We start from the raw sequence: 25,531 nt of genomic DNA, 5'->3' as shown, positions 1-25,531 counted from the left end.
GGCGCCTGTGGTCCCAGCTACTCAGGAGGCTGAGGCAGGAGAATGGCATGAACTTGGGAGGCGGAGCTTGCAGTGAGCCGAGATTGCACCACTGCACTCCAGCCTGGGCGACAGAGCAAGACTCCGTCTCAAAAAAAACAAAAAACAAAAAACAAGAAATTTAATTCTTACAGTTCTGGAGGCTGGGAAGTCCAAGGTTAAGGGAACATATCTGGCAAGGGTCCTTGTGCTGCATCATCCTGTGGCAAAGGGCATCACATGGTGAGAGAGCATGGGGGCAGGAGGAAAACTCATCCTTTTATCAGGAAACCGTGATAACTTACCCATTCACAAGAGCACTAACCCACTCGCATGATAATGATCCATCATGGATCAGTAATTCATTCATGGCCAGGCACAGTGGCTCATGCCTGTAATTCCAGCACTTTGGGAGGCCAAGGCAGGTGGATCACTTGAGGTCAGGAGTTCAAGACCAGCCTGGCCAACATGGGGAAATCCTATCTCTACTAAAAATACAAATACTATCTGGGTGTGGTGGCAGATGCCTGTAATCCCAGCTACTTGGAAGGCTGAGGCAGGAGATTGCTTGAATCCAGAAGGTGGAGGTTGCAGTGAGCCGAGATCGTGCCACTGCACTCCAGCTTGGGTGACAGAGTGAGACACCTTGCCTCCAAAAAAAAAAGGAAAAATTCAGTCCTGAAGGCAGAGCCCTCATTACTTCATCATGTCTTATAAGAATCAACACTGTTGCACTGGGAATTAAGTTCTAACACATGAACTTTGGGGGACACATTCACATAGAGTGTTTGCCAAGACCTGATCATAGACTCTAGAATGCTGCTCCTCCCTCACCTCGCTGTCACATCACCAAAGGCCCATTTACAGCAGTTCCTTTTTATGCCATGCCTGCCTTTTACCAATGAATTACAAGGCATACTAAAAGGTAAAACACACAGACGAGACAGAGCAAACATTAAAACCAGACTGGGATATGCCAAGCATATTGGAATTATTAGGCCAGGAATTTTTTTTTTTTTTTTTTTTTTGAGAGGGAGTCTTGCTCTGTCTCCCAGGCTGGAGTGCAGTGACCAGATCTCAGCTCACTGCAAGCTCCACCTCCCAGGTTCACGCCATTCTCCTGCCTCAGCCTCCCGAGTAGCTGGGACTGTAGGCACCCGCCACCTCGCCCGGCTAGTTTTTTTGTATTTTTTAGTAGAGACGAGTTTCACCGTGTTAGCCAGGATGGTCTCGATCTCCTGACCTCATGATCCGCCCGTCTCGGCCTCCCAAAGTGCTGGGATTACAGGCTTTAGCCACCGCACCCAGCCAATTTTTTTTTTTTTTAATTTTTGAGATGGGGTTTCACTCTGTTGCCCAGGCTGGAAGTTCAGGGGTGCCATCACGACTCACTGCAGCCTCAACTTCCTGGGCCCAGGCAATTCTCCCACCTCAGCCTCCCAAGTATCTGAGACCACAGGCACATGCCACCATGCCTGGCTAGTTTTTCTTTATTATTTGTCAAAACAGGGTCTCGCCATGCTGCCTAGGCTGGTCTCAAACTCCTAGGCTAAAGTGATCCTCCTGCCTCGGCCTTCCAAAGCACTGGGATTATAGGCATGAGCCACCACACCCACACAGACCAGGAATTTTAAAAAACTATGATTCGTATGTTAAGGACTCCAATGCACCAGACTAGGAACTGGTTTCTGCCCCCAAACTGGCTTGTCAGCAATCACAAAGCCTACAACATCTCCAGCCCCATGAAGCGCAGATTGTAACTTTTTTTTTTTTTTTTTTTTTTTTTTTTTTTTTGAGGAGGAGTCTCGCTCTGTCGCCCGGACTGGAGTGCAGTGGCCGGATCTCAGCTCACTGCAAGCTCCGCCTCCTGGGTTTTTTACGCCATTCTCCTGCCTCAGCCTCCCTAGTAGCTGGGACTACAGGCGCCTGCCACCTCGCCCGGCTAGTTTTTGTATTTTTAGTAGAGACGGGGTTTCACCGTGTTAGCCAGGATGGTCTCGATCTCCTGACCTCGTGATCCGTCCGTCTCGGCCTCCCAAAGTGCTGGGATTACAGGCTTGAGCCACCGCGCCCGGCCGTAACTTTTTTTTTTTTGAGACGGAGTCTCGCTCTGTTGCCCAGGCTGGAGTGCGGTGGTACAATCTCGGCTCACTGCAACCTCCGCCTGCCGGGTTCACACCGTTCTCCTGCCTCAGCCTCCCGAGTAGCTGGGACTACAGGCGCCCACCACCACGCCCAGCTAATTTTTTTGTATTTTTTAGTAGAGACGGGGTTTCACTGTGTTAGTCAGGATGGTCTCAATCTCTTGACCTCGTGATCTGCCCGCCTCGGCTTCCCAAAGTGCTGGGATTACAGGCATGAGTCACTGCGCCCGGCCTGCTTGTAGCTTCTTATAGTGCAACTGCAATTTGCACCAACAGGGATGCTCACGTCATGTTCCACCAAGGCCAACAGGATTTCCTATTTCATTGAAATGTGTGACATATTTTCATTGACACACCAAAGAAGCCAAGACTTTCCTCTGATGTTGGAAGTGTTAAGAGTGGGAAGATGGGCTAGGATGGTGTCTTTTTGTTTGCTACATATTCATAGGAAGAGAAAAGCAAAAGAGGATGGAGTTCTGGGAAATAATAAAATAATCTGGCTGGGCAGGGTGGCTCATGCCTGTCATCACAACACTTTGGGAGGCCAAGGCAGGTGGATCGCTTGAGCTCACGAATTCAAGTAACATGGTAAAACACCATATCTACAAAAAATACAAAAATTAGCCAGGCGTGGTGGTGTGTAGTCTCTGATACTCAGGAGGTTGAGGCGGGAGGATCACTCTGCAGTGAGCAGAGATGGTGGTACTGCACTCTAGCCTGGGCAATTGAGCCAGGCCTTGTCTCAAAAACAAAACAAAATAAAACAAAAACTTAGTGTCTATTGGAAGGAACCTCGAAATGATCTTCCAGTCTTCTGGTTATACAGATGGGAAACTGAGGCGCAGAAAAGGAAAAGTGTTGTGCAGGATCACACAGCGAGTGGGTGGTAGAGGGATGCTTCAAACCAGTGGTGTTTGCCTCCAAGATCTGCGTGATTCCCCAAACTCCGGTCAGGTCTCCCTGGTCCCCACTGCTCCCTGCAGAGGTCTCATCAAACGCCTGGCCTACCTGCACCATACAGCCTGGTAGGTGAGCCGCTGGGGAAATACATTACCCACCACGCCTTGATACGTGCAGAGGTGGGGGATGTAGGGGTGACTCACTTTATCCTTCAGTTCAGAAGTCATTTCAGAAATCAGAGGCAGGTGTTACTTCGTGGTGTTGGAAGTATAGATTATGTTTATTTTCTCCTCTATAATTTCCAGAGTTTTCAAAAATTTTACAACAAACATCTATAATTTTATGAACTCTCCCCATCTTATTTTTAAAAAGAAAGAAGTTGGGGGGCAGAGAAATGCCCAGCTCAGTACTGAGATCCATCAAGTGAGGCCAGTCGGTATCTGTCACACAAGGCAGAGGCCCCGTGCCGGAAGCCCTGGACGTTACCAGCTCCAAGCCTGGTATCCAAGGCCACCTGGGCAGCCTCGGCCTCCTCCTTCCCTTTCCTTCCACCAGACCCTGCTCCTGAGATGTCCTTCTCCCATTACCACCACAAAACCGGACTAATTTTTCGGGGCCCAACACCAATTCTGCTAATTTTTTGTGGGGGGGGGGCTCAATCTTGGCTTATCACAACCTCTGCCTCCCAGGTTCAAGGGATTCTCCTGCCTCGGCCTTCTGAATAGCAGGGATTACAGGCGCCTGCCACCATGCCCAGCTAATTTTTGTAATTTTAGTAGAGACGAGGTTTCGCCGTGTTGGCTAGGCTGGTCTCAAACTCCTGACCTCAGGTGATCCGCCTACCTTGACCTCCCAAAGTGCTGCAATTACAGGTGTGAGCCATCTCGCCCAGCCTGGATGAAGGTGTTTTAAAAGCCCTACCTCCCCGTATTGGGACGACCCTCTGGTCTCCCTCCTTGGACCACTGGCAGCACTTTCCTTGGACCTGCTTTATAATCTTTATCATGTCCTGCCTTGTCCTGGAGTTGCTTGCACCCAGGTCTGTTTCTCCCACTGGACTGAGGCCTCTTTGCAAGTGGAGCCTGCTTATCAGTTGCCTTTGTATTTCCAGCTCCATCCATAGCCTCCCACATGCTAGACTTTACATGAATGTCTGTTGAACTTATGTGAATTGAAACTATGGGATCCTAAAAGAGGGGTGTGATGTATCAGTTTATGGCAGGGCTCATGACTCTTGGCATTTTTGACATCTGGGGTCGGATAATTCTACGTGGTGGGAGCTGCAGTGTTTAGCAGCGTACCTGACCTCTACCTATCAGATGCTAGTACTGTTAGATAGCCCCAGTGCATCTGGGTCTCCTACTCCAGGTCCAGGGTTCATCCCGCTCTCCTGGAGGCCACTCAGGACCCCAGAAAGGTCTTTGCTTCTCCACTTAGGTGCATCCGCTCCACCCCCACCCTCACATCCTGGGTTCTATCTTGTCCCCTTTCCTTCTGCCCCACCCTTGTAGCCTGTGCCAGGCTGTAACCCACTGGTTGTCCCTACTGGTCCATGCAGACTAGACTCAGACTGTGCCCGGACACATGCTGTCACATGCTCTTCAGCTCCTTGGGCTCGTCCCCGTGCTTGAACACACTGATGGTGACCTGGCCTGTCTCGGAGCCATACTTGTTCTTGACGAAGACGCCGTAGCGGCCGCTGTCATCACTGTTGACCTTCTCAATGGTGATGGTGACCTCTGTCCCCCTCACTTCCATGCGGTATCGGTCAAGGAAGGTGACAGGCTGGTCATTCTTCAGCCAAGAGATTTCAGGGGTGGGGTCTCCTGAGATGACGCAAGTCAAGCACAGGGTCTGTTTGAAAAGACAGGAAGGGAACAGTCTCACCTGCTTGTAACTTGAACTTAGCATTCACTTTCATGCCCCAGAGAGCTCCTAGCCCAGGTTGCTCCCTGTGATAATTTACTGCATGTGTTTTATTGTAATTTATAAAGGGGAGAGATTTTATTTTCACCCTACATCCTTCATCCTCAACCTTATATTTTGAGATGGAGTCTCGTTCCGTCACCCAGGCTGGAGTGCAGTGGCATGATCTCGGCTCACCGCAACCTCTGCCTCCCAGGATCAAGCGATTCTCGTGCCTTAGCCTCCTGAGTAGCTGGGATTACAGACGCCCACCACCAAGCCCGGCTAAATTTTTTTTTTTTTTTTTTTTTTGAGACAGAGTTTCACTCTTGCTGCCCAGGCTGGAATGCAATGGTGCGATCTCGGCTCACTGCAACCTCTGCCTCTGGGTTCAAGCGATTCTCCTGCCTCAGCCTCCCTAGTAGCTAGGATTACAGGCACCCACCACCAAACCCGGCTAATTTTGTATTTTTAGTAGAGACGGGGTTTCTCCATGTTGGTCAGGCTGGTCTCAAACTCCCGACCTCAGGTGATCCACCCACCTTGGCCTCCCAAAGTGCTGGGATTACCGGCACGAGCCACCGTGCCCAGCTATTTTTGTATTTTTAGTAGAGACAGTGTTTCGCCATGTTGGCCAGGCTGGTCTCAAACTCCTGACCTCAGGTGATCTGCCTGCCTCAGCCTCCCAAAGTGTTAGGATTACAGGCGTGAGCCACCTGTGCCTGGCCATTCTCAACCTTTCTTTAGGAATACTTACTCATTAGAATCTCAGACCATAATTACATCGGCCCCAGAATGGCCTTTGGTTTGTTTTATTGCTTTTTGTAATATATATGTCACTATGATTTTATCATGCAAGCAAGATTATATTGCTTGAGTGCATAGATTTATGAATTAAAATAGAAAATTCTGAACAAGCTCTAATGCAGAACACTATAATGTCATTATTAAACACACAGGCTCTGGAGTTGGGTTTCCTGGGTGTGAATCTCACCTCTGCCCCTTCAAGCTGTGTGACCTTAGGTCTCTTAACCTGGGTTAAGGGACTCTGGGTTTCCTCAGCTATCAAGTATGATTACTAATAAATAAAATCCTATTTCATGTGCTTGCCTTGATGGTTAAATAAGCTAAAAAAGATAACATACATGGAATCGTGCCTGGCACAAAGTAAGCACCATCAAAAAGTCAGCAATTGTTTTCAGGAACGCTAGATGTGCATAAGTAAGTTCAATCCTAGACGGGCTTTTAGGGATCTCCCAGTAGACATTTCTTGTGGACACTGAAGTCCACAGGCAGAAGTCTAGGATGCCCAGGGCTGTCTAGACAGATGGAGTTAGAACTAGGTCAAGCACCCACTGTGGGCTGACACCAGGCCCAGTGCCTTTCCTTTGTACCACATGTCATCAGTGACGTGTGGTCACTTGGCCACTCTTTGGCTTTGAATCCACGGCGCTGCATTGTTTCGTGATCTGTGGTGGATGCACGAAGGAACACAGAGTGGGACTGCTGGCTGTGGGCCGGGAAGGGTCAGTACCTTATCCTCCATGATCGTGGCCACATCCGGCAGACCCCTCACCACTTTGGCACGATCTGGAAGAGAAAGAAGAGACCCTGGTGATGAATCTTTTTCTGCCAGCCGCTTCCCAGAAGTTCATAGAGTTGAGGTTTATTTTTAAGCAAGGCTTCTTTGTTTTTCTTTTTCTTTTTCTATTTTCATTATTTTGGATGGAAATCTTTTAAAATTTTTTTTCAAAGTTAATTTTTTGAGATAGGGTCTTGCTCTGTGCCCAGGGTGGAGCGCAGCAGCACGATCTCAGCTCACTGCAACTTCTGCTTTCCAGGCTCAAGCAATCCTTCCTGCTCAGCCTCCTGAGCAGCTGCGACTACAGGCATGCACCAGCATGCCTGCCTAATTTTTATATTTTTTGTATTTTTATATTTTTGTAGAAACGGGGTTTCGCCATGTTGCCCAGGCTGGTCTTGAACTCCTAGGCTCAAGCAATCCTCCTGCCTTGGCCTCCCAAAGTGCTGGGATTATAGGCATGAGCTGTCACACCTGACCTTGGATGGAAATCTCTAGAACTGTATTACATGCTTCCTTGTATTCATAAGTAGAATATATGGGACATAGTGTGTTTCTGCCACTGATCTCAGGTCATTTGCTATGATTGGTGGTACCTGGAGGTGACCATGAGATGCTCTTGCCCTCAAGAACCAGGAAGAAGGTAAGTGGGACTACTCTGAGACTTCAGCTGGCAAAATCCACACAATGGGTGTGACCAACAAGATCAGAGAAAGCGGGACAGAAGCTTTTGGGACACTTTGAACCTGATCAAGCAAAGGACCTGGTGGCCATTGTGGGTGACCAGGAAGAATGTGGTCGTCAACCACTAAGCAGAAACCTGGTCTACTCCTCATGGTGCAGGGGAAGCTGTGGGAACAGGACGGGTGGTCAGCACGGCCTAGACCAGAGATCAGGAATGTGCAAAGAGCCCGATGCGGATGGCGTCTGTCCAGTGGGTGAAAAGGGAGCAGGACCCTGGATGGGGAGGGGAAGGCCCCACAGATGGATGCAGTTGTGGGCAGAAAGTGTCACCAGCCCTTCACAGCTGGATGAAATGATCGTTTCCTTCAGCTCTGATTCCACACACCCCAGCGATCCAGTATTGGTGAATTCAGCTTTCCTCTATTAGGGTCCTGGACGGGGCTTCTGTTCAGGATGTGGCATTCCACAATGGGCAGGGGCATTCTTACTGGGTGAATGATTAGATTCGTGGTACAAGAGCTTCCTCCTGTCCTGAGGCTGGTCTTGGGCTGTGCTCCCTCCACCGAGGTGCCCCTCAGCCCCCTGCAGGAGCTTCTCACTGCATGGCCACTTACACCCCTCAATTGCCCCTTCCTGATAACAGCTATGAGCCTGAGGCCTGCACTTCCTGTCAAGTGGGGACACCTGGGGACAGTGATGCCATGCAGAGCGAATTATCCCCTCCCACACATGGCCTCAAGCTGGCGGTGTGAGTTTTCCTGTCTGTTCTTAGAGCTGTGCTGTCTCCTATGACCACACCTGTGCTCTGCTGCCTGCCCAGATCTCTCCCTCCCTGAAATCCTTACTCCTCATCTGCTGGGCCAGTGAGAGCAGACAGCCAGACTCCCACCACCAGGCTGCTTAGAATTGACTTGGGTTGGAGGGCTGATGAATGGGACAAGCTTGAGCTCATGGACTTGGTAGTGGCTCCCCCAGTGGCCCAGAGGCTGTGCCATGTGCCTCTGGGTTTGGGGCTTCATCCTGGATTCAATAAGGCTCTAACGCCTCGAGAGCCATATCTTCAGCTTTAAAGTCGCCCTGTCCCCACAGATCACTCAGGAAGGCCTGCCCAGCCTCATCCCTGTCTGTCCCCTCCTTTTTGGTCCCACCAACGTAGTCCATGTGCCTGTGAGAACCAGGCTCGCGCTGGGCGCTTCCACAACACAATCCCAGGTGTCCTTGGATTCTGTCTCTGTCCTGCCCAGGTCTTCCCTGCAGCTCTGTAAGACCCTAGAGCCCCGCAGACCCCCTGTGGAATGAGGCCTTCAGCAGCCCACCAAGAGGCTTGAGCTTCCAGGAACTTTGCCCCAAATTCAGAAACAAAAACGACAGAAATATCGGCAGACTTACTCTTCTCGATGATGGCCAAGGCTCTGAAAAACAAATGGGAACAAGGTGTGACCTTCCACTTGGTAAAGGACAGTCCAGCCCAGGTGGAGGTGAGGGGTGATGAGGGAAATGTGGAGCTGGCGGGGGCTCCCAGGAAGGAGTCGTGAGCCTAGTTCATGCCACACCCTGAAGGGGCCTACAATTCACACTGAGAAATGTAGAGGAAACTTACTTCAGTTTCTGGTGTTCAGCCATGGCATCCTCAAAAGCTGTAAGAAGGACAGAGGAGAAAGAGGGCCATCAGGGCCTCTGCTGTCCAACAGTGGGGACAGGGTGACCCTGGGAGCAGAGCTTATCCCTGACTGTCCTCCACTCTCCTCCCCATGCCGATGTTCCTTTGGGGCAGTGGCAGGACTGGGTGGGAGGGTAGGCGTCCCCCAAAAAGACCATGGGATTTTCTTTTTTCTTTTTATTTTGTTAAAAATTTTTAAAAATCTTTCTTTCCTTAACGCCTATCCCAGAGTAATCTTTATTATTATTCTTTTATTTTTTGAGACAAGATCTCACTCTGTTGCCCAGGCTGGAGTACAGTGGTGTGATCAGAGCTCATTGCAGCCTCTATCTCCTGGGCTCAAGCAATCCTCCCGCTTCAGCCTCCCAGGTAGCTGGGAATATAGGCACGTGTCACCATGCCCAGTTAAATTATTTTTATTTTTTGTAGAGATGTTGCCCAGGCTTATCTCACTATGTTGCCCAAACTGGCCTCAAACTCCAGAGCTCAAGCAATCCTCCCACTTTAGCCTCCCGAAGTGCTGGGATTACAGGACTGACCCAGTGTGCCCAGCCTGTTCATGGGATTTTCTAAGCAGGTTTCTCTGCAGACACAGGTGGATGGCTCACCTTGCCCTGAGAGATCTGTTGAGAGCTGCCGGACTTCCTTCCCTGCAGCTATTTCCAGAGTGTATTTGCCCTTGTCTGAGTCTTTGGGGTCCAGGATGTGAAGCCAGATCTCATCCAGGGTGGTGCCCGTCCTTATCCGATCACCACTCTCCAGACGTTTGTCTCTGAATGTGAGGGTGGAGAAATGGTTACGGCTGCCTGTCTGCAGGTCAACAGATACCCCTGCCCCGAAATCCTCTCCTGTGGTTTTGTTTCAAGATCCGTGGGCTATGGGTGGTGACCATTCATGAGGCACCAGATAAATATCCATTCACTTATTCATTAGTCAACCCTTCATTCATCATTCAATACTGCATTCATTCATTCATTCATTCACCAGTTCTTGTGGCATGACAACTATGTGTTGGTGCTGAGTCCGCATTTGTGATGCATGCCACAGGCAGGGACCCTAAGGAAATGGTGCTCCAGGGTCCGTGACTGCCACTTCCCTCACCCTCAGGAGCCAACTTCCTTACCTCTTTATTCTCCTTTTAAACTCTCCCAGGCCTTCTTCCCACAAGCACTCTAACCTTTTGAAACCACATAAGATCCTGGCTAACACGGTGAAACCTCGTCTCTACTAAAAAATACAAAAAACACTAGCAAGGCGAGGTGGCGGGCGCCTGTAGTCCCAGCTACTTGGGAGCCTGAGGCAGGAGAATGGCATAAACCCGGGAGGCGGAGCTTGTAGTGAGCTGAGATCTGGCCACTGCACTCCAGCCTGGGCGACAGAGTGAGACTCCGTCTCAAAAAAAAAAAAAAAAGAAACCACATAAGGTGAAACTTTTCCCCTTCTTTGCTTAAATTTCATTCCTAGAGACACTGTCCTCTGTTCCCAGTGTTGTGTTGCAGAGGTGACACCTCTGTGCTTAGTCACAGGGCTGAGCAACCCTGGGTAGGGGAGGAACCTATAGTCCTGAAATTCCATCTGGCCTCGGCTCTCACTCATTTGACAACCTTGACCAAATCAGTCAAGCCTTCTCCACAGAATGGGTGCAGTCATGTCTGCTCCACAAGGCTGAGGCATGCATCTGATACAAAGCACTGGGAAAACTTTGCTGTTGGATTATCTGGGGTCACTCAGAGAGTGGCTAAGTCTCTGTGGGTACCTCATCTATCCTGCCTTCAAGCCCTGGCTCTCAGTTAGTGGCCAGCCCTGCAGACCCTTTTCCTGCATGTTTCTCCTAAGCCTGGCTGGCCAAGTTTGCTAAGGCTGCAGAGGCCCACAAGGATGCCCTGACCCACCTGACCACTTGGCTCTTACTCATCCCTGCATCCCTTTCTCCCCCAGTTCCCAGCTGCTTCTCAGAGACTGATCCTGCTGTGGCCAGAGTTTCCAGAAAAATGTTGTCCCACCAAGGTTCCCACCTTCGCTGGGGGATCTTGGCAAAGCCTTTCTACTCCTCCCACTGCTAATCTCTATCCTCAACTCCTGTGGACAGCAAGACCAGGAAGAGACCCTGTCTCTGCCAACCACTGGGACCGGGCTCTGCTTGGAGGACCGGGCAGGGAGAAGGGAGGGAGGCCCCCGTGGGTCTGGTGCTGAATCCTTTCCAGCCTGGCTGGGGCTCTGGGGCAAGGCAGACCTACTTGTGGAACCAGGTGGTTTTCATGTACTCCACGTTGTAGTACTTGACCTTGCTGAAGATCCGGATCCCTTCCTCGGTACCCTGGATTTTCAGGGGAGTTGCAGAGAGGGCTAGGGAGACAGAAGAGAAGGATGAGTCTTCCCTGAGGCCATTTAGGCATGAGATTTGGGGGCCAGCTTGTCTGACTCTGCCCTGGGGGGCGGGTAGGTGCTGTAGGGGCAATGCAGTGCTGTGAAGAGGCAGGGTTTTCTCTTCAGTGTTTGAGGTTGGAAACTAAACCCACCCCCAATAGCCAAGGCCAGTGTTAGGCTGCTTGGAGGCTGTTGGGCATCAGGGCAGGGCCGGGCAAAGAGGCAAGCTGCTTACCACCAATCCTGCCCAGCTCGGTGAAGATGGCATCCAGGGCTGGAAGGAGACAGAGAGAAGGGTTTGCTAGCATAGGGCTTCCCTAGGGATGTGCTAGGAGTGGGGACATCCTTGAAAAAGGCTGGTGGAGCCCATGAGCTGCTCTCGGGGGGACAGGCAGCTCTGTAGGATGACTCTCATAGTTTGGGGATAGGAGGGGGTTCAGGGCACTCGGCAGTGGGGTGGGGAGGAGGGCACTATGGATGGAGGACAAACATGCAAACCTGACAGTTTTTTGCAGGTTGAGCCAATCAGCCTGATAAGGAGCCTGGGCCCACTGTGGGACGGAGGAGTGAACTCAGGCTTTGGGTCTCCAAGCCTGGACTCACTGTGGTATACTGTGGTGAACACAGGCATCAGAGTCACACTGACCTGGCTTCTGCCACTGACTAGCTGTGGAATCCTGGGCTAGTCACTTAATCTCTTTGTGCCTCAATTTCTCCAAGTGACATGGGGATCCCATAAATCTTACTGCACAGATCACATCACAGTCTGCTCCACTGTGCTCCCTCCACAGTCCCTGACCCATCGCCAGCTCCTACCGTCACCCGTGAGGTCCAATATGGTGTCGTCCTCCCCTCGATCGTCAGAAACCATTGCTCTGTAAATTCCCTTGTCCTTTTTGGACAACTGGAAAGAAGGATGAGCGATGGTGGTGTCAGCATGGGCTTCAGAAGGAGAGATGGTTACCAATCAGGAGGCCTGGGCTTCAGGCCTGCCCCTCACTCTCTGTGTGACCTCAGGTAAGAAGACCCTTCTCCTCCCTGGGCCTCCGTTTACTTATTTGGACTGGGTGAGCTCTAAGGCTCCTTTCAGCTCCAGAGCCCTTGGATTCCTAGCTCGGGGATTGTCTGGGCCTGGGGAAGGGGTGGAGTAGGGGGAGTTGAGGGCAGAACCAGACACCTTTATTTGCATTCACAGGCGGCTGATCTGAGCACAACACAGTGAGCCTCACTTTGCAGAGCTTGTCTGGGCCTGGCCCACCTTTCACTCCCTGGGGGCTCCTGGATGGAGGGACCCCCACCACCTGCAGTTCCCCAAGAGGAAGCACGTTTTCTCCTGCCCAGGACAAGGGGGTTCTCTTGGCCCATGTTTTTCAGCCCCAAATTAAGTCTGAACAAACACTCAGCAAAGCAAGAACCTGAGTTGTGCTTTCAAGGCAAGGTCCAGAGATCAGAAGTGACCTCTCATTACACAGCACCTTCCTTCAGCCCCTCATCTCTCAATACTTCCCAGCAGGACCATCTCCACACAGTGGGTTTGGGGCAGGATCCAAGACAGAGACAGCTCTTAACCTGAGGATTGAGGTGCTGAGCCCCAAAAATCCTCTCTTATGTTCTCACCATCCCAGGAAGGCTCCAAGGTCTCAGCCAAACCCAGAGTGGGTGGCTGGAGTGGCTTCTGACCCCACGCTCTAGCCTTATGTCTTTACACTGAAACTCTCTGAGCCTCAGTTTACTCATCAGTAAAATCACGGTATCATCCTTGCCCTGCCTGTGTGCTACAGCTGCTGTGGGGATCAAGGGAGGTAACTCTTAGGAGGCCAGAAACTTTGCACCAATGGGACTGATGATTATACTAAAACTCCGTAACTACGAAGCACCTACTTGGTGCCACAGCCTGTCTGAGTTGCTTGCACAGTGGTGGCAAAGGCTGACTTGGCATCAGCCTGGTCAGGATTTGGGAGAAGACCTTGAAATCATTGTTTTCTTCCTAGTCAGCAAACCTCTGTTTGCTCCAGTCCTCCTGGGCACCCAATGAGGCCACAGACATCAGCAGCAGGGCAGAAAAAGGTTGACGTTTAAGAGCAAGCCTTGTATTTCTCTCTTAACCAGGCCACGGTCCGCCAAAGGCCATAGGGGAGGACTTGGAGGGAGAACTGAGCTCCAGGCCTGCTTTATTCAGCCCAGATCTACCTCCCCTGGAGACATCCTTCCTGTCCTGAATCCTAGACTGCTGGGGCAGGAAGGAGGTGTTGAGAGAGCATCCCTTCCAACTCGCTCAGGTTGCAGATGAAAGCTGAGGTTAGAGAGGGACAGGGGCTAGCCCAAGCCTACACAGTCATTGGCAGGGCCAGTACTGGAGCTAAAGAAGAAAATCAGTAATACTGATTCTGTCTCTATTGAAAGTTTGGGGGTTTTAATCGTTTTTGTGTGCATTAATTTTGCATTTTTAGAATATTGCATACAATATTATTTATCTTGATTACTGAGTTTTTTTGGTGCCCCTTAAATTTTGTGCTCAGGGCTTCACTTGCGTCAACCTAGCTTCGGCCCTGCCTCTGACTCCCAGCCCAGAGCCCTCCCTGGCTTGCAGCCAAAGGAGAAAGTGAGCCCTGAAGCTGGAGCCACACTTGCCTCTTCGATGCAGAGAAGTCCCGTTCCCGTCTCTGGGTCATACTGACCATCTGGCATCTCTGCCCTCTGGAAGAACCACTGAAAGCGAGTCTCCTTCTTGGTGTTTGTCACCTGGGGAAGGTGGGGAATGAGGAGACTCTGTCAGGCTTGTTTCTTTTTGAGTAAAAACACACCTGTGCACACCTTCAGGCATCTCAGCCGAGTCCTTTCACATACCATATGACGCCTCTGCTGGCTTCCGGACTCTGAATTCTTGCTAATGGTTTTCTCTCTGCCTCTTGATCCCTGCCCTACTCTGTTTTCCTTGTAAATGTTCATATGCTTCAGTTAAATGTCATCTCCTCCAGGAAGCCTTTTTTCTGAAGCACCCCATAGTCACCTCTCATGACAATTCATCCATTTCCTGCCCCATTCGGGTCAAGCATGAGTGATGCTGTTTTCCAGTGGTCCTGCCTTGACCATGGACTCCCAAGGCCCACAGAGACCACTTCATCATCTTTGTATGTTCAGGACCTTGCAGAGTGGCACATAAGAGATGCTCTGAGTTTACTGAATGGATATGCTTCTGGGAGAGCACACACCCTCCCCTTCCCCAGTTATCTCAACAGGCCGAAGGGTGCTAAGAAGGACCTTCGGCTTTGGAGTCAGATAGACTGGGCTCTCCCTCTTACTGTGTGGCCTTGAGCTATTTCCCCATTTGTTTTCTCATCTATAAAGTGGGGATAGCAATGCCTATGTCACAGATGATCGTGAGGTGGATGAAATAATACTGTGAGTCTCTGAGCACAGGATAATCATAAACACAGGGAGAGCCCTCAAAATACAAATGCTCGCAGGCTCCTAGACCCCCTGACCCCTCGGAACCCCTTCTGGAGCCACTAGAATCTCGTTCAAGGTTGGTCCACCTCACACTAATCCCACCCCATGGGGGCTGGGAAGGTGGGTTTGCTTTTTGGGTTACATGCAGTCTCCTCGGGGGTACTTTCTGTGTGTGCGATCAGCCAAGTACAGAGTGTGGAATTTAGGGGGCCAGGTGGGCAAGGACAACAACTGCGCTTGGGGATAAGCCACAGGTCCCCCCGCGCTGGGCCTGGGGGCAGGGCAGGACTTGCCTTGCACGTCAGCTGCACTTGGCAGTCCTCTGTGACCTTCCACTGCAACGGCTGCTCAAAATAGGGACCTGTGTGTGCAAAACAAATATGCCCACCGTCAGAGAACCAGGCTCAGCCAGCGTGCCACCTGTGTCCAGGCAGTGATGGGGGGAGGGGCAGTTAATGGCTATGGGCTTCTCAAATGCTGTCCCTGCCAGGGCTGGGCCTGGGATGAGGCAAGGGTGGTGCTCAGGGTGCAAGTTTCTTTCTTTCTTTTCTTTTCTTTCTTTCTTTTTTTTTGAGACTGTCGCGCAGGTCGGAGTGCAGTGGCGCAATCTCAGCTCATTGCAACCTCCACCTCCTGGGTTCAAGGATTCTCGTGGCTCAGACTCCTGAGTAGCTGGAATAACAGGCATGTGCCACCATGCCCGGCTAATTTTTGTATTTTTTGTAGAGATAGGGTTTCACCATGTTGGCCAGCCTGGTCTTGAACTCCTGACCTCAAGTGCTCTGCCCACCTTGGCCTCCCAAAGTGCTGGGATTACAGGCATGAGACAGTGTGCCTGGTTTCAGGGTGCAAAATTTAAGAGGGCTCAGCTCTCACCCTCAGGTCAGGCAAGAGCTATTTTGATCTGGCATTGGGACAGAACTGGACGGCAGTGAACATCCCTCGGGGGCCCAGCAGGGCTGGGGGGCCCATTAACCCCCAGTCCAGCATCTCTAGCACGAACCAGTGGCCAGGGATTTTGAACTTCACTCCAGCAGCTCTTACCCTGTTTTCTCTTCCAGTCTCTTCTCTTAGCATCTGCCTGCCTCAGAAGTTTGTCAAAATCTGTGAACACAGAGGGAGGAACCAGCATGAGCCGAGAAGAGTGTGGGTCTGGAGAGGGGACATGGGGCAGCAGAAGGCGAGGGGTGTGCTCAGCGGACTGCAGAGCCGAGGACTCAGGACTGCGGGGCAGGCCGGGTGTGCAGGGCAGGGCAGGGCGGGGCTGACCGTCATCCACCAGTGTCAAGGTAATCTGGTTTTTGGCTTTTCCGTCTTGGAGTTGAGCGGTGTACGACCCTTTGTCCTCCTCAGACAAGTTCTGGATGATCACTTCCACCAGGCCCTTCTCTCGGTCAAAATTGATTTTGCGATTCTGAAAAGGACAAACTCCAGAGTCCTTTTCCCTGTTCTGAGAACTTTGTTGAGGGGAACACATCAGGGTGTAGTGGGCTTGGGGGTGGTAAGTGCAGAGCTGTCAGCCTTCAGAGACTTGGGCCAGGTGTTGGGTAACCCTCTGCGGCTCCCCCCACACCCAGTCCCCTGGATACTTGAATACGTTACAATTTTTTTGTTGTTGTTTTGTTTTTCTTGAGACAGTCTCACTCTGTTGCCCAGGCTGGGGTGCAGTGGCGTGATCAGTTACAATTTAATAACAAGCCCCCAACTCCCGCTGTGCCATGATTTTGCCTGTTTTCTTTTCTTTTTTTTTTTTTTTGAGACGGAGTCCCGCTCTGTCGCCTAGGCTGGAGTGCAGTGGCCAGATCACAGCTCACTGCAAACTCCACCTCCCGGGTTTATGCCATTCTCCTGCCTCAGCCTCCGGAGTAGCTGGGACTACAGGCGCCTGCCACCTTGCCCGGCTAGTTTTTTGTATTTTTTAGTAGAGTCAGGGTTTCACCGTGTTAGCCAGGATCGTCTCGATCTCCTGACCTCGTGATCCTCCCGTCTCAGCCTCCCAAAGTGCTGGGATTACAGGCTCTTTTTTTTTTGAGACAGAGTCTCCATTGCCCAGTCTGGAGTGCAGTGGCACAGTCTCAGCTCACTGCAGCTTCTGCCTCCCGGGTTCAAGCGATTCTCCTGCCTCAGTCTCCTAAGTAGCTGGGATTACAATCATGCGCCACCACACCCAGCTAATTTTTGTATTTTTAGTAGAGACGAGGTTTCACCATGTTGGCCAGGCTGGTCTCGAACTCCTGGCCTCAAGTAATCTGCCCGTCTCGGCCTCCCAAAGTACTGGGATTACAGGCGTGAGCCACTGTGCCCGACCACTTATTTTCTACTTCTTTTAAAATAGGAAAAACCCCATCGGCATATGTAAAGGATATTGGAAAAAAAAAGTACTCATGTACTTGCTACCCAGTATTAACACTCATTTACATTTTACCATATTCTTTAACAGTTTTTAAAATTTCATTTTCCTCATCTAGGTTCTTTCTCCCTCTGGCTTTATTTTTATGTATGATTTGGAGGAGTGATCTAATTTTGTTTCATTTTTCTATAGGGACAACTATAGAAATATAGTTGAATACTAATGAGTCCAGACTTTGTAACACTTCCTATACCATGTGGTAAGGTCATTGCACAATTTTTATGCAGAACTTTCAAGTCAGTTTTCTGATTTGCACCTTTTGATGCTGGGACAACCAGCCCCATTGCACAGATGCAGAAACAGGCAAGACAGGTGAAGAGACCTGCCAAGGTCATATAACCCACAGGGGGTGGACATGAGACTCCTGTCAGAACTAGTGCCTTCTTTATATAATACATATTTTCTTTCTTTCTTTTTTTTTGTCGTTGGACCTTTGATATATATAACACATATATTCTTTCTTTTCTTTTTTTTTTTTTGAGATAGAGTCTCACTTTATTGCCCAGGCTGGAGTGCAGTGGTGCGATCTTGGCTCACTGCAACCTCTGCCTCCTGGATTCAAGCGATTCTCATGCCTCAGTCTCCTCGGTAGCTGGGATTACAGGTGTGCACCACCATGCCTGGCTAATTTTTTGTATTTTTAGTAGAGACAGGGTTCCACCATGTTGGCCAGGCTGGTCTCAAACTCCTGACCTCAGGTGATCCACCTGCCTCGGTCTCCCAATGTGCTGGGATTACAGGCGTGGGCCACCCCGCCCAGCCACAACATGTATTTTCTAATGGCTGCTTTGCCATCTGGAGATGAAATTCACAAATAATATGAGATTGAGTCATGAATTTGAGTGTCTCATGAGGTTGAAATTGCCATGTCAGCAGGTAAACAGTTGAATATCGACAAATCATGTGGTTCGATCTAATACAACCTGTCTACAGATATGATTTACAAAATAATATCATACTCTAACCTTAATATAAAGAAGAAATAAGTCATTTAAAATAAAAATATTTCAATATAGACGTGCTTGGATATAACCTCAATTATGCCGCACTGATTTATAATGAATTGGTTTGACTTTAAAAGAAGAAAAACCAAAAAATCAGAAGCTATTCTGTACAAAAGCAGGAAAATGAATGAGCATAGGTAAAGTAGCCAGCAGAATAAAAATTCTCCATTCAGTGTATAGTAAAATTGCACACTTTGGGAGATTGGGTAGGAGGATCACCTGAGTTCAGGAGTTTGCAGCCCAGGCAACAAGGCAAAACCCTGTCTCTACAAAAAAAATTAAAATTAGCTGGGCATGGTGGTGTGTGACTGTGGTCTCAACTACTCAGGAGGCTGAGGTGGGAGGATTGCTTGAGTCTGGGAGGTTGAGGCTGCAGTGAGCTGAGCTCATGCCACTGCACTTTAGCCATGGTGACAAAGTGAGGTTCTGTCTCAAAAACAAACAAATAAAAACAGAAAACAAAAAATAAAATTGTTTGGGAGACGGAGGCGGAAGGAGTACTTGAGGCCAGGTGTTCAAGACCAACTTGGTCAACACAGTGAGCCCCCATCTCTAACTAAAAAGATTAAAAAAAAGAAAAAAATGTACAGAAATACTTTGTGTTTATATCTAAAATAGAGTTAGGGTCTAGCCTTGGATAATTATAGGCATGAATGCAGGTTTTTCATCTTAAGAATGTCTGGTGGGGTAATCAAAAGTTGTGGGGGGGATGGAAATTCTTTGTTTGTGGGAATGTCCCTTGCATTGGCCAGCATGTAGTGTCCCTGCCAACCCCCACCCCCAACACCAGCACTGGTACTAAAAGCCAAAGGTCCTCATCCCGTCGCCACCACTGAACAGCAAAAGCACACCGTCATTTCTGAAATGGCCACTAGGGGGAAGTACCAGCCCATGCAGAATCATGACCCCGTGAGGCCACCTCCCCGGCAGGGGAGCCTCACTTCAGGGATTGTGAGCACCCAATTACCGGAGAGCTGAAGATCTCCTTGTTGTTGAAGATTAGATGCAGCTCAGCGGCTGGAGATAACTTTTCTACTTCCAGCCAAAGCCGCACCTCTCCTCGTTCCAGGATGTCAACGTTCCAGCCGGAGATCAGTTTGATCACTGGGAGGCGCAGGATGGGAAAGGGGGTGAGTTGGACCCCTTCTCCCTTTCCCGCTCCCTTCCAGCCCCACCTGGAGCACACCTTTGGCATCTGACATTGCAAAACGCTTAGAGAACCTGAAGGACACTCTGCTGGGTGGGGCTCAGAGGAGGGTTTTCCGAATGCCCACTCTGGATTTATTTAATCTCAGCGAAGCATTTCCTCTTCTAAGAGCTCTGGGGCTGCGGTTCTCGACCTGGCCGGGCACTGGATCCCCGAGGACTTTCAAAAACCCTAGCATCTGGGCTCCATCCTCAGAGATTCTGATTTGTCTGGGGCATGGCCTAGGTATTGGGATTAGGAAAGGTGCCATCATGGTTCTTTTGTGTAGCCAAGTGTGTGACCTCCCCTGCTCTAGGGGCTGCACACACTGTCCCTAGCCAACGGAGGGAAGCAGAGGTTTAGAAGATCCCAAATCTAATGACTAAAGAGCCAATAATAGTAATTATAAAAGAGGACAACACCCACATTTCCCTTCCTCGCATCCCCTTTCCTGCTGCTCTTTTCCGTCTGTGAGCTTCCTGAGTGGTCTCTGACCTTCTAGCTCTGTGGTTCCCCCACCCGCCGGGGGTTGTTTCCTGGTCCTTGGCCTGACTCTGCTCTGCTCAGAACATGCCAGTGGGCCCAGTGGGGGCTGCACAAGGCTGCAGCTTGGACTGCTTGCTTACCTGGGTTTCTGATTTCATGACTCAGCTTCTTCAGCTTCTCCAGTTCTGGGATAGGAGGGAGTAAGGAAGAAACCAGAGAATGAAATATCCTGGCCACGGGTGGGAGGCCCACAGGAGCCATCCAATGATCCTGTGCTGGGTCAAAGTTCCAAGAGACACCTCCCCCCAAGGTGGGGTCCCTTGGCTCCATAGGGGCCATGATGAATACTGTGGGCCTTTGCCCTGGGGCACTGAGGGTGATGCCAAGGCTGCTGCTGACCACCCTGAAGTTGCATCTTCTCCCTGTCCTTCAAGGCCTAGATCAAGTCTTACTTCCCTAGAGGAGCACCTACCATGTGCCTGGTTCTGCATGCTTCATTAGTCCTCTGCAGTGCTGTGGGCTGAGTATTACTGTCTGCCTCTGGTCACTCTGGGACCACTGGTGCCAGGGCCTCATTGCTCACCCCTGTCATATGCTATCTTAGTGTCCCTGGGTCCGGACCACACCGAGCACTACAGCCCAGAAGTCTCAGATTGTTCTAGAATGCTGTCTTATTTGCTGTTTTTTCTTCTTCGTCTTTTCTTTTTTTTGAGACAGAGTTTTGCTCTTGTTGCCCAGGCTGAAGCACAATGGTACGATCTTGGTTAACTGCAACCTCTGCCTCCAGGGTTTAAGCGATTCTCCTGCCTCAGCCTCCCAAGTAGCTGGGATTACAGGAGTGTGCCACCATGCCCAGCTAATTTTTGTATTTTTAGCAGAGACAGGGTTTCACCATGTTGGCCAGGCTGGTCTTGAACTCCTGACTTCAGGGGATCCGCCCGCCTCAGCCTCCCAAAGTGCTGGGATTATAGGCGTGAGCCACTGCGCCCCCCCTGCTGACTGCTTCTTTGTGTTGCCTCTTCTGCTAAAGCGAGCTCTGAATCTACGTGAATGTCTTGTACACAGTAGGTGCTCAGTCAATACGGACTGTGTGGATGAACTGGCGGGGCAGAGCCCACACCTCATTTTCTCTAGTAAGCCCCAGAATCCTTAACACAACGAGTCTAGATTCATGGCAAGCACACGGCAAACAAAACCAAAAAACACCATCATTTTCATGGATGGCTTTAGTTTGCATAGAATCATCTGATTGTATCTGCATAACAATATTGTTTCAGGTGGGGGCAGCCAGGGATTATAATCCCTCTTTATGGGCGAGAAACTGAGGCCCAGGGAGGTGGCATGACTTGTCCAAAATCAGCCAGCAAATTATGAAACCGGAATTGGAACCCGGGTCTCTCTGGCTTCTGCTTCTTAACAAAATCAAAAGGCCTCATGTGCCACGAGCAGGACAGACAATAGGCAAAGGCTGTCCTGGTTGCTACAGAGGGAGGAGAGCATCTCATTGGCTGTGAGCACAGGCTTTGGTTCAGTTTTTTTTTTTTTTTTTGAGGCAGAGTCTCGCTCTGTCGCCCAGGCTGGAATGCAGTGGCCAGATCTCAGCTCACTGCAAGCTCCGCCTCCCGGGTTTACGCCATTCTCCTGCCTCAGCCTCCGAGTAGCTGGGACTACAGGCGCCCGCCACCTCGCCCGGCTCGTTTTTGTATTTTTAGTAGAGACGGGGTTTCACCGTGTTAGCCAGGATGGTCTCGATCTCCTGACCTCGTGATCCGCCCATCTCGGCCTCCCAAAGTGCTGGGATTACAGGCTTGAGCCACCGCGCCCGGCTGGTTCAGTTTAATTTATTAAATAGGGATGGTCCTTTAGACGTGGTATTCACTCTCTGGTTACCCACAGTCCTCAACACTCCCTATTGTTACCCCATTTCTCAGACCAACTGCTGTTTGCAATTTATCATCACACTTGCACTGTTGTTTTTGGGGGCCACAGAAAGAAACAAAAATAATTCTAGTACCTTTGCTTTTACCAAAAGTGGGAAAACAGGCTGGGCACAGTGGCTCACGCCTGTAATCCCAACACTTTGGGAGGCTGAGGTGGGCAGATCACAAGGTCAGGAGATTGAGACCATCCTGGCTAATATGGTGAAACCCCGTCTCTACTAAAAACACAAAAAATTAGCCCGGCGTGGTGGCAGGCGCCTGTAGTCCCAGCTACTCAGGGAGCTCAGTCAGGAAAATTGCTTGAACCCAGGAGACAGAGGTTGCAGTGAGCCGAGATCATGCCACTGCATTCCAGCCTGGGCGACAAGTGAGACTCCGTCTCAAGAAATAATAATAATAATTTAAAAATAAAGAAGTGGGACAACAAAAGAGAGACCAGAAAAATGTACATTTCACTGGGCAGGGATTTTTGTCTGTCGAGTACACTGATGTAATATACAGGGCCTACCTGGCCTGTGGCAGGTACTCAATAGGTATCTATTGATGGAAAGAATGGGTGGGTGAGGGCCTACTTCTCTGTGGAAATGGCCACTTTACTTATTTTGGTTGCTTCTTGCTGACCTCTGTGGGCATTTGTGTTTGGGACTCTCTCTCTGGGGAGGTGGCAGGGAGGGGGACAGGAGCATTACCTTCCTCGGTCAGCGTGTGGCTTGCGGAGATGTCTTCATCGGCATCAGTGACTATGACTGAGTAGGTGCCCAAATCCTCGAGGCCAGGTTCTTTCAGGATGACCTTGGACCTGGCAGAGAGAGGAGAGCAGAGGCTCTGGGAGGAGCTCCTTAGTCTTGTGCACTAGAGGCCTGGGAGCCAGGGAGTCCAGGTTGCCTCTGGTGAGCCTGTACCACAAACAGACCCTGGCCAAGTCAGGAAGCACAGGCAGCTGCCTCCTTCTAACCTACCTCCTCAGGGTCCCCTCAGGGTCCCACCTTCAATGGTGCCATTATCTGGGCTCTCTGGCACTGGGTCTGCACTGGTCACACCACCCTGACCTCCTCCAGGGCTTGAGGCATAGGCTTTATGCCTTGCTGGACAGAGCTGAGGCCATGAGCCGCTGGGGGAGGAGTGAGACATGGGGGCATTTGACAGGGGTCCTTGTGGTCATCTGGTCCAACTCTACATGCTATAGATGAGGAACCTAAGTACAGAGAACTTGTAAGAGCAAGTCCCTGGCACCCAGGCTAGAAACCAAGTCCTCTTTGAAGGTCTCCTCGAAGGTACTGAGTTAGGGGCACATATAATTCCCTACGGAAAAGGAATCTCCAAAAGAACAGTGCCATTGGCTGAGTGCAGTGGCTCACGCCTATAATCCCAGCACTTTGGGAGGCTGAATGGGGAGGATTGGTTGAGCTCAGGAGTTAGAGATAAGCCTAGACAACAAGTGAGACCCCATCTCTACAAAAAATACAAAAATTAGCTGGGCATGGTGACGTGTGCCTGTAGTCAAGCTACTCAGGAGACTGAGGCGGGAGGGTTGCTTGAGCTTGGGACGTCAAGGCTGCAGTGAGCTGAGATCATGCCATTGCACAGCCTGGGCAACAGAGCAAGACCCTGTCTCAAAAAAAAGAAAGAAAAGAAAAGAAAAAATGGCCCCATTGCAGTCCCATAAGTGCACTCTCTACTCTTCTCACTAAGGTTGCAGTCAGCGTCCTCAGAGAAAGACCGAGCAGCACCTTTCAGCCATCATCGATGAGTCCTGCCCCGTGGTCTCAGCCGGGAGTGTCTGCCAGCTCCTCTGACAGTATTTGGGTCTCGTTGAGCAGTTGTTTCTCCTCTCGCCTCACTTACTTGTTTTTTTTTTGTTTTTTGTTTTTTGTTTTTTTTGAGACGAAGTCTTGCTCTGTCGCCCAGGCTGGGCTGCAGTGGCCGGATCTCAGCTCACTGCAAGCTCCGCCTCCCAGGTTCATGCCATTCTCCTGCCTCAGCCTCCCAAGTAGCTGGGACTACAGGCGCCCGCCACCTCGCCTGGCTAGTTTTTTGTATTATTTTTAGTAGAGACGGGGTTTCACCGTGTTAGCCAGGATGGTCTTGATCTCCTGACCTCGTGATCCGCCCATCTTGGCCTCCCAAAGTGCTGGGATTACAGGCTTGATCCACCGCGCCCGGCCTTGCCTCACTTACTTGTTAACTGTATCCTCGATCTTGACCCTCTGGGGGTCCAGTGGGCCCTTGTAGTCTTTGGACCACTGAAACTCTGAGGAGTCGGGGGCTTCAGGGGCTTCGAAAGCCAAATAGATAAAGCCCTCTTCATCCACACCAACCTCGATCTCATGGGCACCTGAAGGCGAGATCCAACAGAGGGCAGCGGATGTTTATGCATAATAAACCAGGTCACACCCCTCCACTGCTTAAACCTCCAGGGCCTGCCCGTTGCTCTTAATAATAAATTTGACTCCTTGCTGTGGCTGCCAAGGCATTGCATGATCTGGCTCCTTCTCACCTCAAATGTCTCCTCTTCAGAGAGGCCCTCCTTGACTGCCCTAGCTAAGCAACCTTGCCCCATCCTATCATCCTGTATTCTTTCTTTTATAATAAAGCACTTATCTCTATCTTAGATCGCTTTCCTCATGCAATAGTTTACTTGTTTACTGCCCTCTGCTCCCCCCATTCCTACATTAGAGCAGGGATCTTACTCTCTCGTTCACTCCTGTATTCACAGTGCAACGTGGGCATCACCAAATATTTATTAAATGAATGAATAATTAAAAGAATGGAAAGAGAATGTGCTTTATAGTTAGTTGGGAGAGGTGAGTGATTCTGTCATATACCAGCATGTGACCTGGTTGATCTTCTCTGAGCTATAATAAAATCAGTCTCAATGTGGGATGATGACCCCTCCCTCAGGGGCTTGCTGGAGGGCCAGAGAAATGTGAGGGCCTAGCACAGCATCAGGCTTCTCCCAGCTTCCCTTGAACTCCACCCGTCCCCAACAGTGTAGCCCAGCGGCAGAGCTCTGGCCTCTCCGGCCACTCCTACCTGGCTTGTCCTCCAGGAGCACAGGATCGGTGGGCATGGACGGTTGCCCCAGACCAGCCGAATTCATGGCCTGTACCTGGAACACGTAACTCTTTCCTAGCTGCAAGTCAGAAACCTGAGGGCAGAGGGCAAGAACCAGCACTGAGGACAGCAGTGAGTTTTCCAGGCCCCAGGGTGCAGGAAACCACTCGGGGAGCCACTCTCAACAAGAAAACTCTCTCCCTTCTTGTGTCCCTCATCTTTCCATGTGACAAAGACGGCCGTTCAACACCTGGCGATTGTCTTTGCCATCCTTTTCTTGGGCTCTCTCCACCAATCACCAGGTTCCATCTGTTTTATTTCCCTAATGTTTCTTTCTTTCTTTTTTTTTTTTTTTTGAGACAAAGTTTCACTCTTGTCACCCAGGCTGGAGTGCAGTGGCACAATCTCTGCCCACTGCAACCTCTGCTTATCTGGTTCAAGCAATTGTCCCGCCTCAGCCTCCCGAGTAGCTAGGATTACAGGCACTCGCCACCATGCCGGGCAGATTTTTGTATTTTTAGTAGAGACGGGGTTTCACCATGTTGGCCAGGCTAGTCTCGAACTCCTGACCTCAGGTGATCCACCCGCCTCAGCCGCCGAAAGTGCTGTGATTACAGGTGTGAGCCACCACGCCCGACCTCCCTAATGTTTCTTAAATGTGGCCACTTTCCTCCAGGTCCCATCCACAGCCATGACTGAGGCTTTGTTTCTCCTCACCTGGGGTAGTCCAGCAGTTTCCTA

General features: G+C 50.4%; 1 protein-coding gene and 1 long non-coding RNA gene across 2 annotated transcripts in view; one reads left to right on the top strand and one right to left on the bottom strand.

The window, feature by feature from the left end:
* Nucleotides 1-3,318: 3,318 nt before the first annotated feature.
* The window catches only part of MYOM3 (myomesin 3), a 60,373-nt gene continuing 38,160 nt past the window's right edge, over nucleotides 3,319-25,531 (bottom strand). Inside the window, exons 21-37 of the mRNA XM_033227831.1 lie at nucleotides 24,770-24,884; nucleotides 23,915-24,071; nucleotides 22,426-22,535; nucleotides 19,937-19,981; nucleotides 19,092-19,228; nucleotides 15,980-16,124; nucleotides 15,755-15,814; nucleotides 15,004-15,071; nucleotides 13,892-14,002; nucleotides 12,077-12,164; nucleotides 11,496-11,534; nucleotides 11,131-11,239; nucleotides 9,502-9,665; nucleotides 8,834-8,870; nucleotides 8,623-8,645; nucleotides 6,502-6,557; nucleotides 3,319-4,916 (exon numbers count right to left, since the gene is read on the bottom strand). Coding sequence (XP_033083722.1) covers nucleotides 4,653-4,916; nucleotides 6,502-6,557; nucleotides 8,623-8,645; nucleotides 8,834-8,870; nucleotides 9,502-9,665; nucleotides 11,131-11,239; nucleotides 11,496-11,534; nucleotides 12,077-12,164; nucleotides 13,892-14,002; nucleotides 15,004-15,071; nucleotides 15,755-15,814; nucleotides 15,980-16,124; nucleotides 19,092-19,228; nucleotides 19,937-19,981; nucleotides 22,426-22,535; nucleotides 23,915-24,071; nucleotides 24,770-24,884 — 1,728 coding nt within the window. The 3' untranslated portion in view covers nucleotides 3,319-4,652. The remainder of the gene's footprint in view (nucleotides 4,917-6,501; nucleotides 6,558-8,622; nucleotides 8,646-8,833; nucleotides 8,871-9,501; nucleotides 9,666-11,130; nucleotides 11,240-11,495; nucleotides 11,535-12,076; nucleotides 12,165-13,891; nucleotides 14,003-15,003; nucleotides 15,072-15,754; nucleotides 15,815-15,979; nucleotides 16,125-19,091; nucleotides 19,229-19,936; nucleotides 19,982-22,425; nucleotides 22,536-23,914; nucleotides 24,072-24,769; nucleotides 24,885-25,531) is intronic.
* On the top strand, nucleotides 10,279-15,064 carry LOC117093122. The gene is made up of 2 exons (XR_004441039.1): nucleotides 10,279-12,277; nucleotides 13,780-15,064. It is a non-coding gene; the product is annotated as an uncharacterized LOC117093122 (long non-coding RNA).

Source organism: Trachypithecus francoisi, unplaced genomic scaffold (assembly GCF_009764315.1).
Source record: "Trachypithecus francoisi isolate TF-2019V2 unplaced genomic scaffold, Tfra_2.0 Lachesis_group12, whole genome shotgun sequence".
In the NCBI taxonomy this organism is placed as follows: domain Eukaryota; kingdom Metazoa; phylum Chordata; class Mammalia; order Primates; family Cercopithecidae; genus Trachypithecus; species Trachypithecus francoisi.
This window is presented reverse-complemented; position numbering and strand designations above follow the sequence as displayed.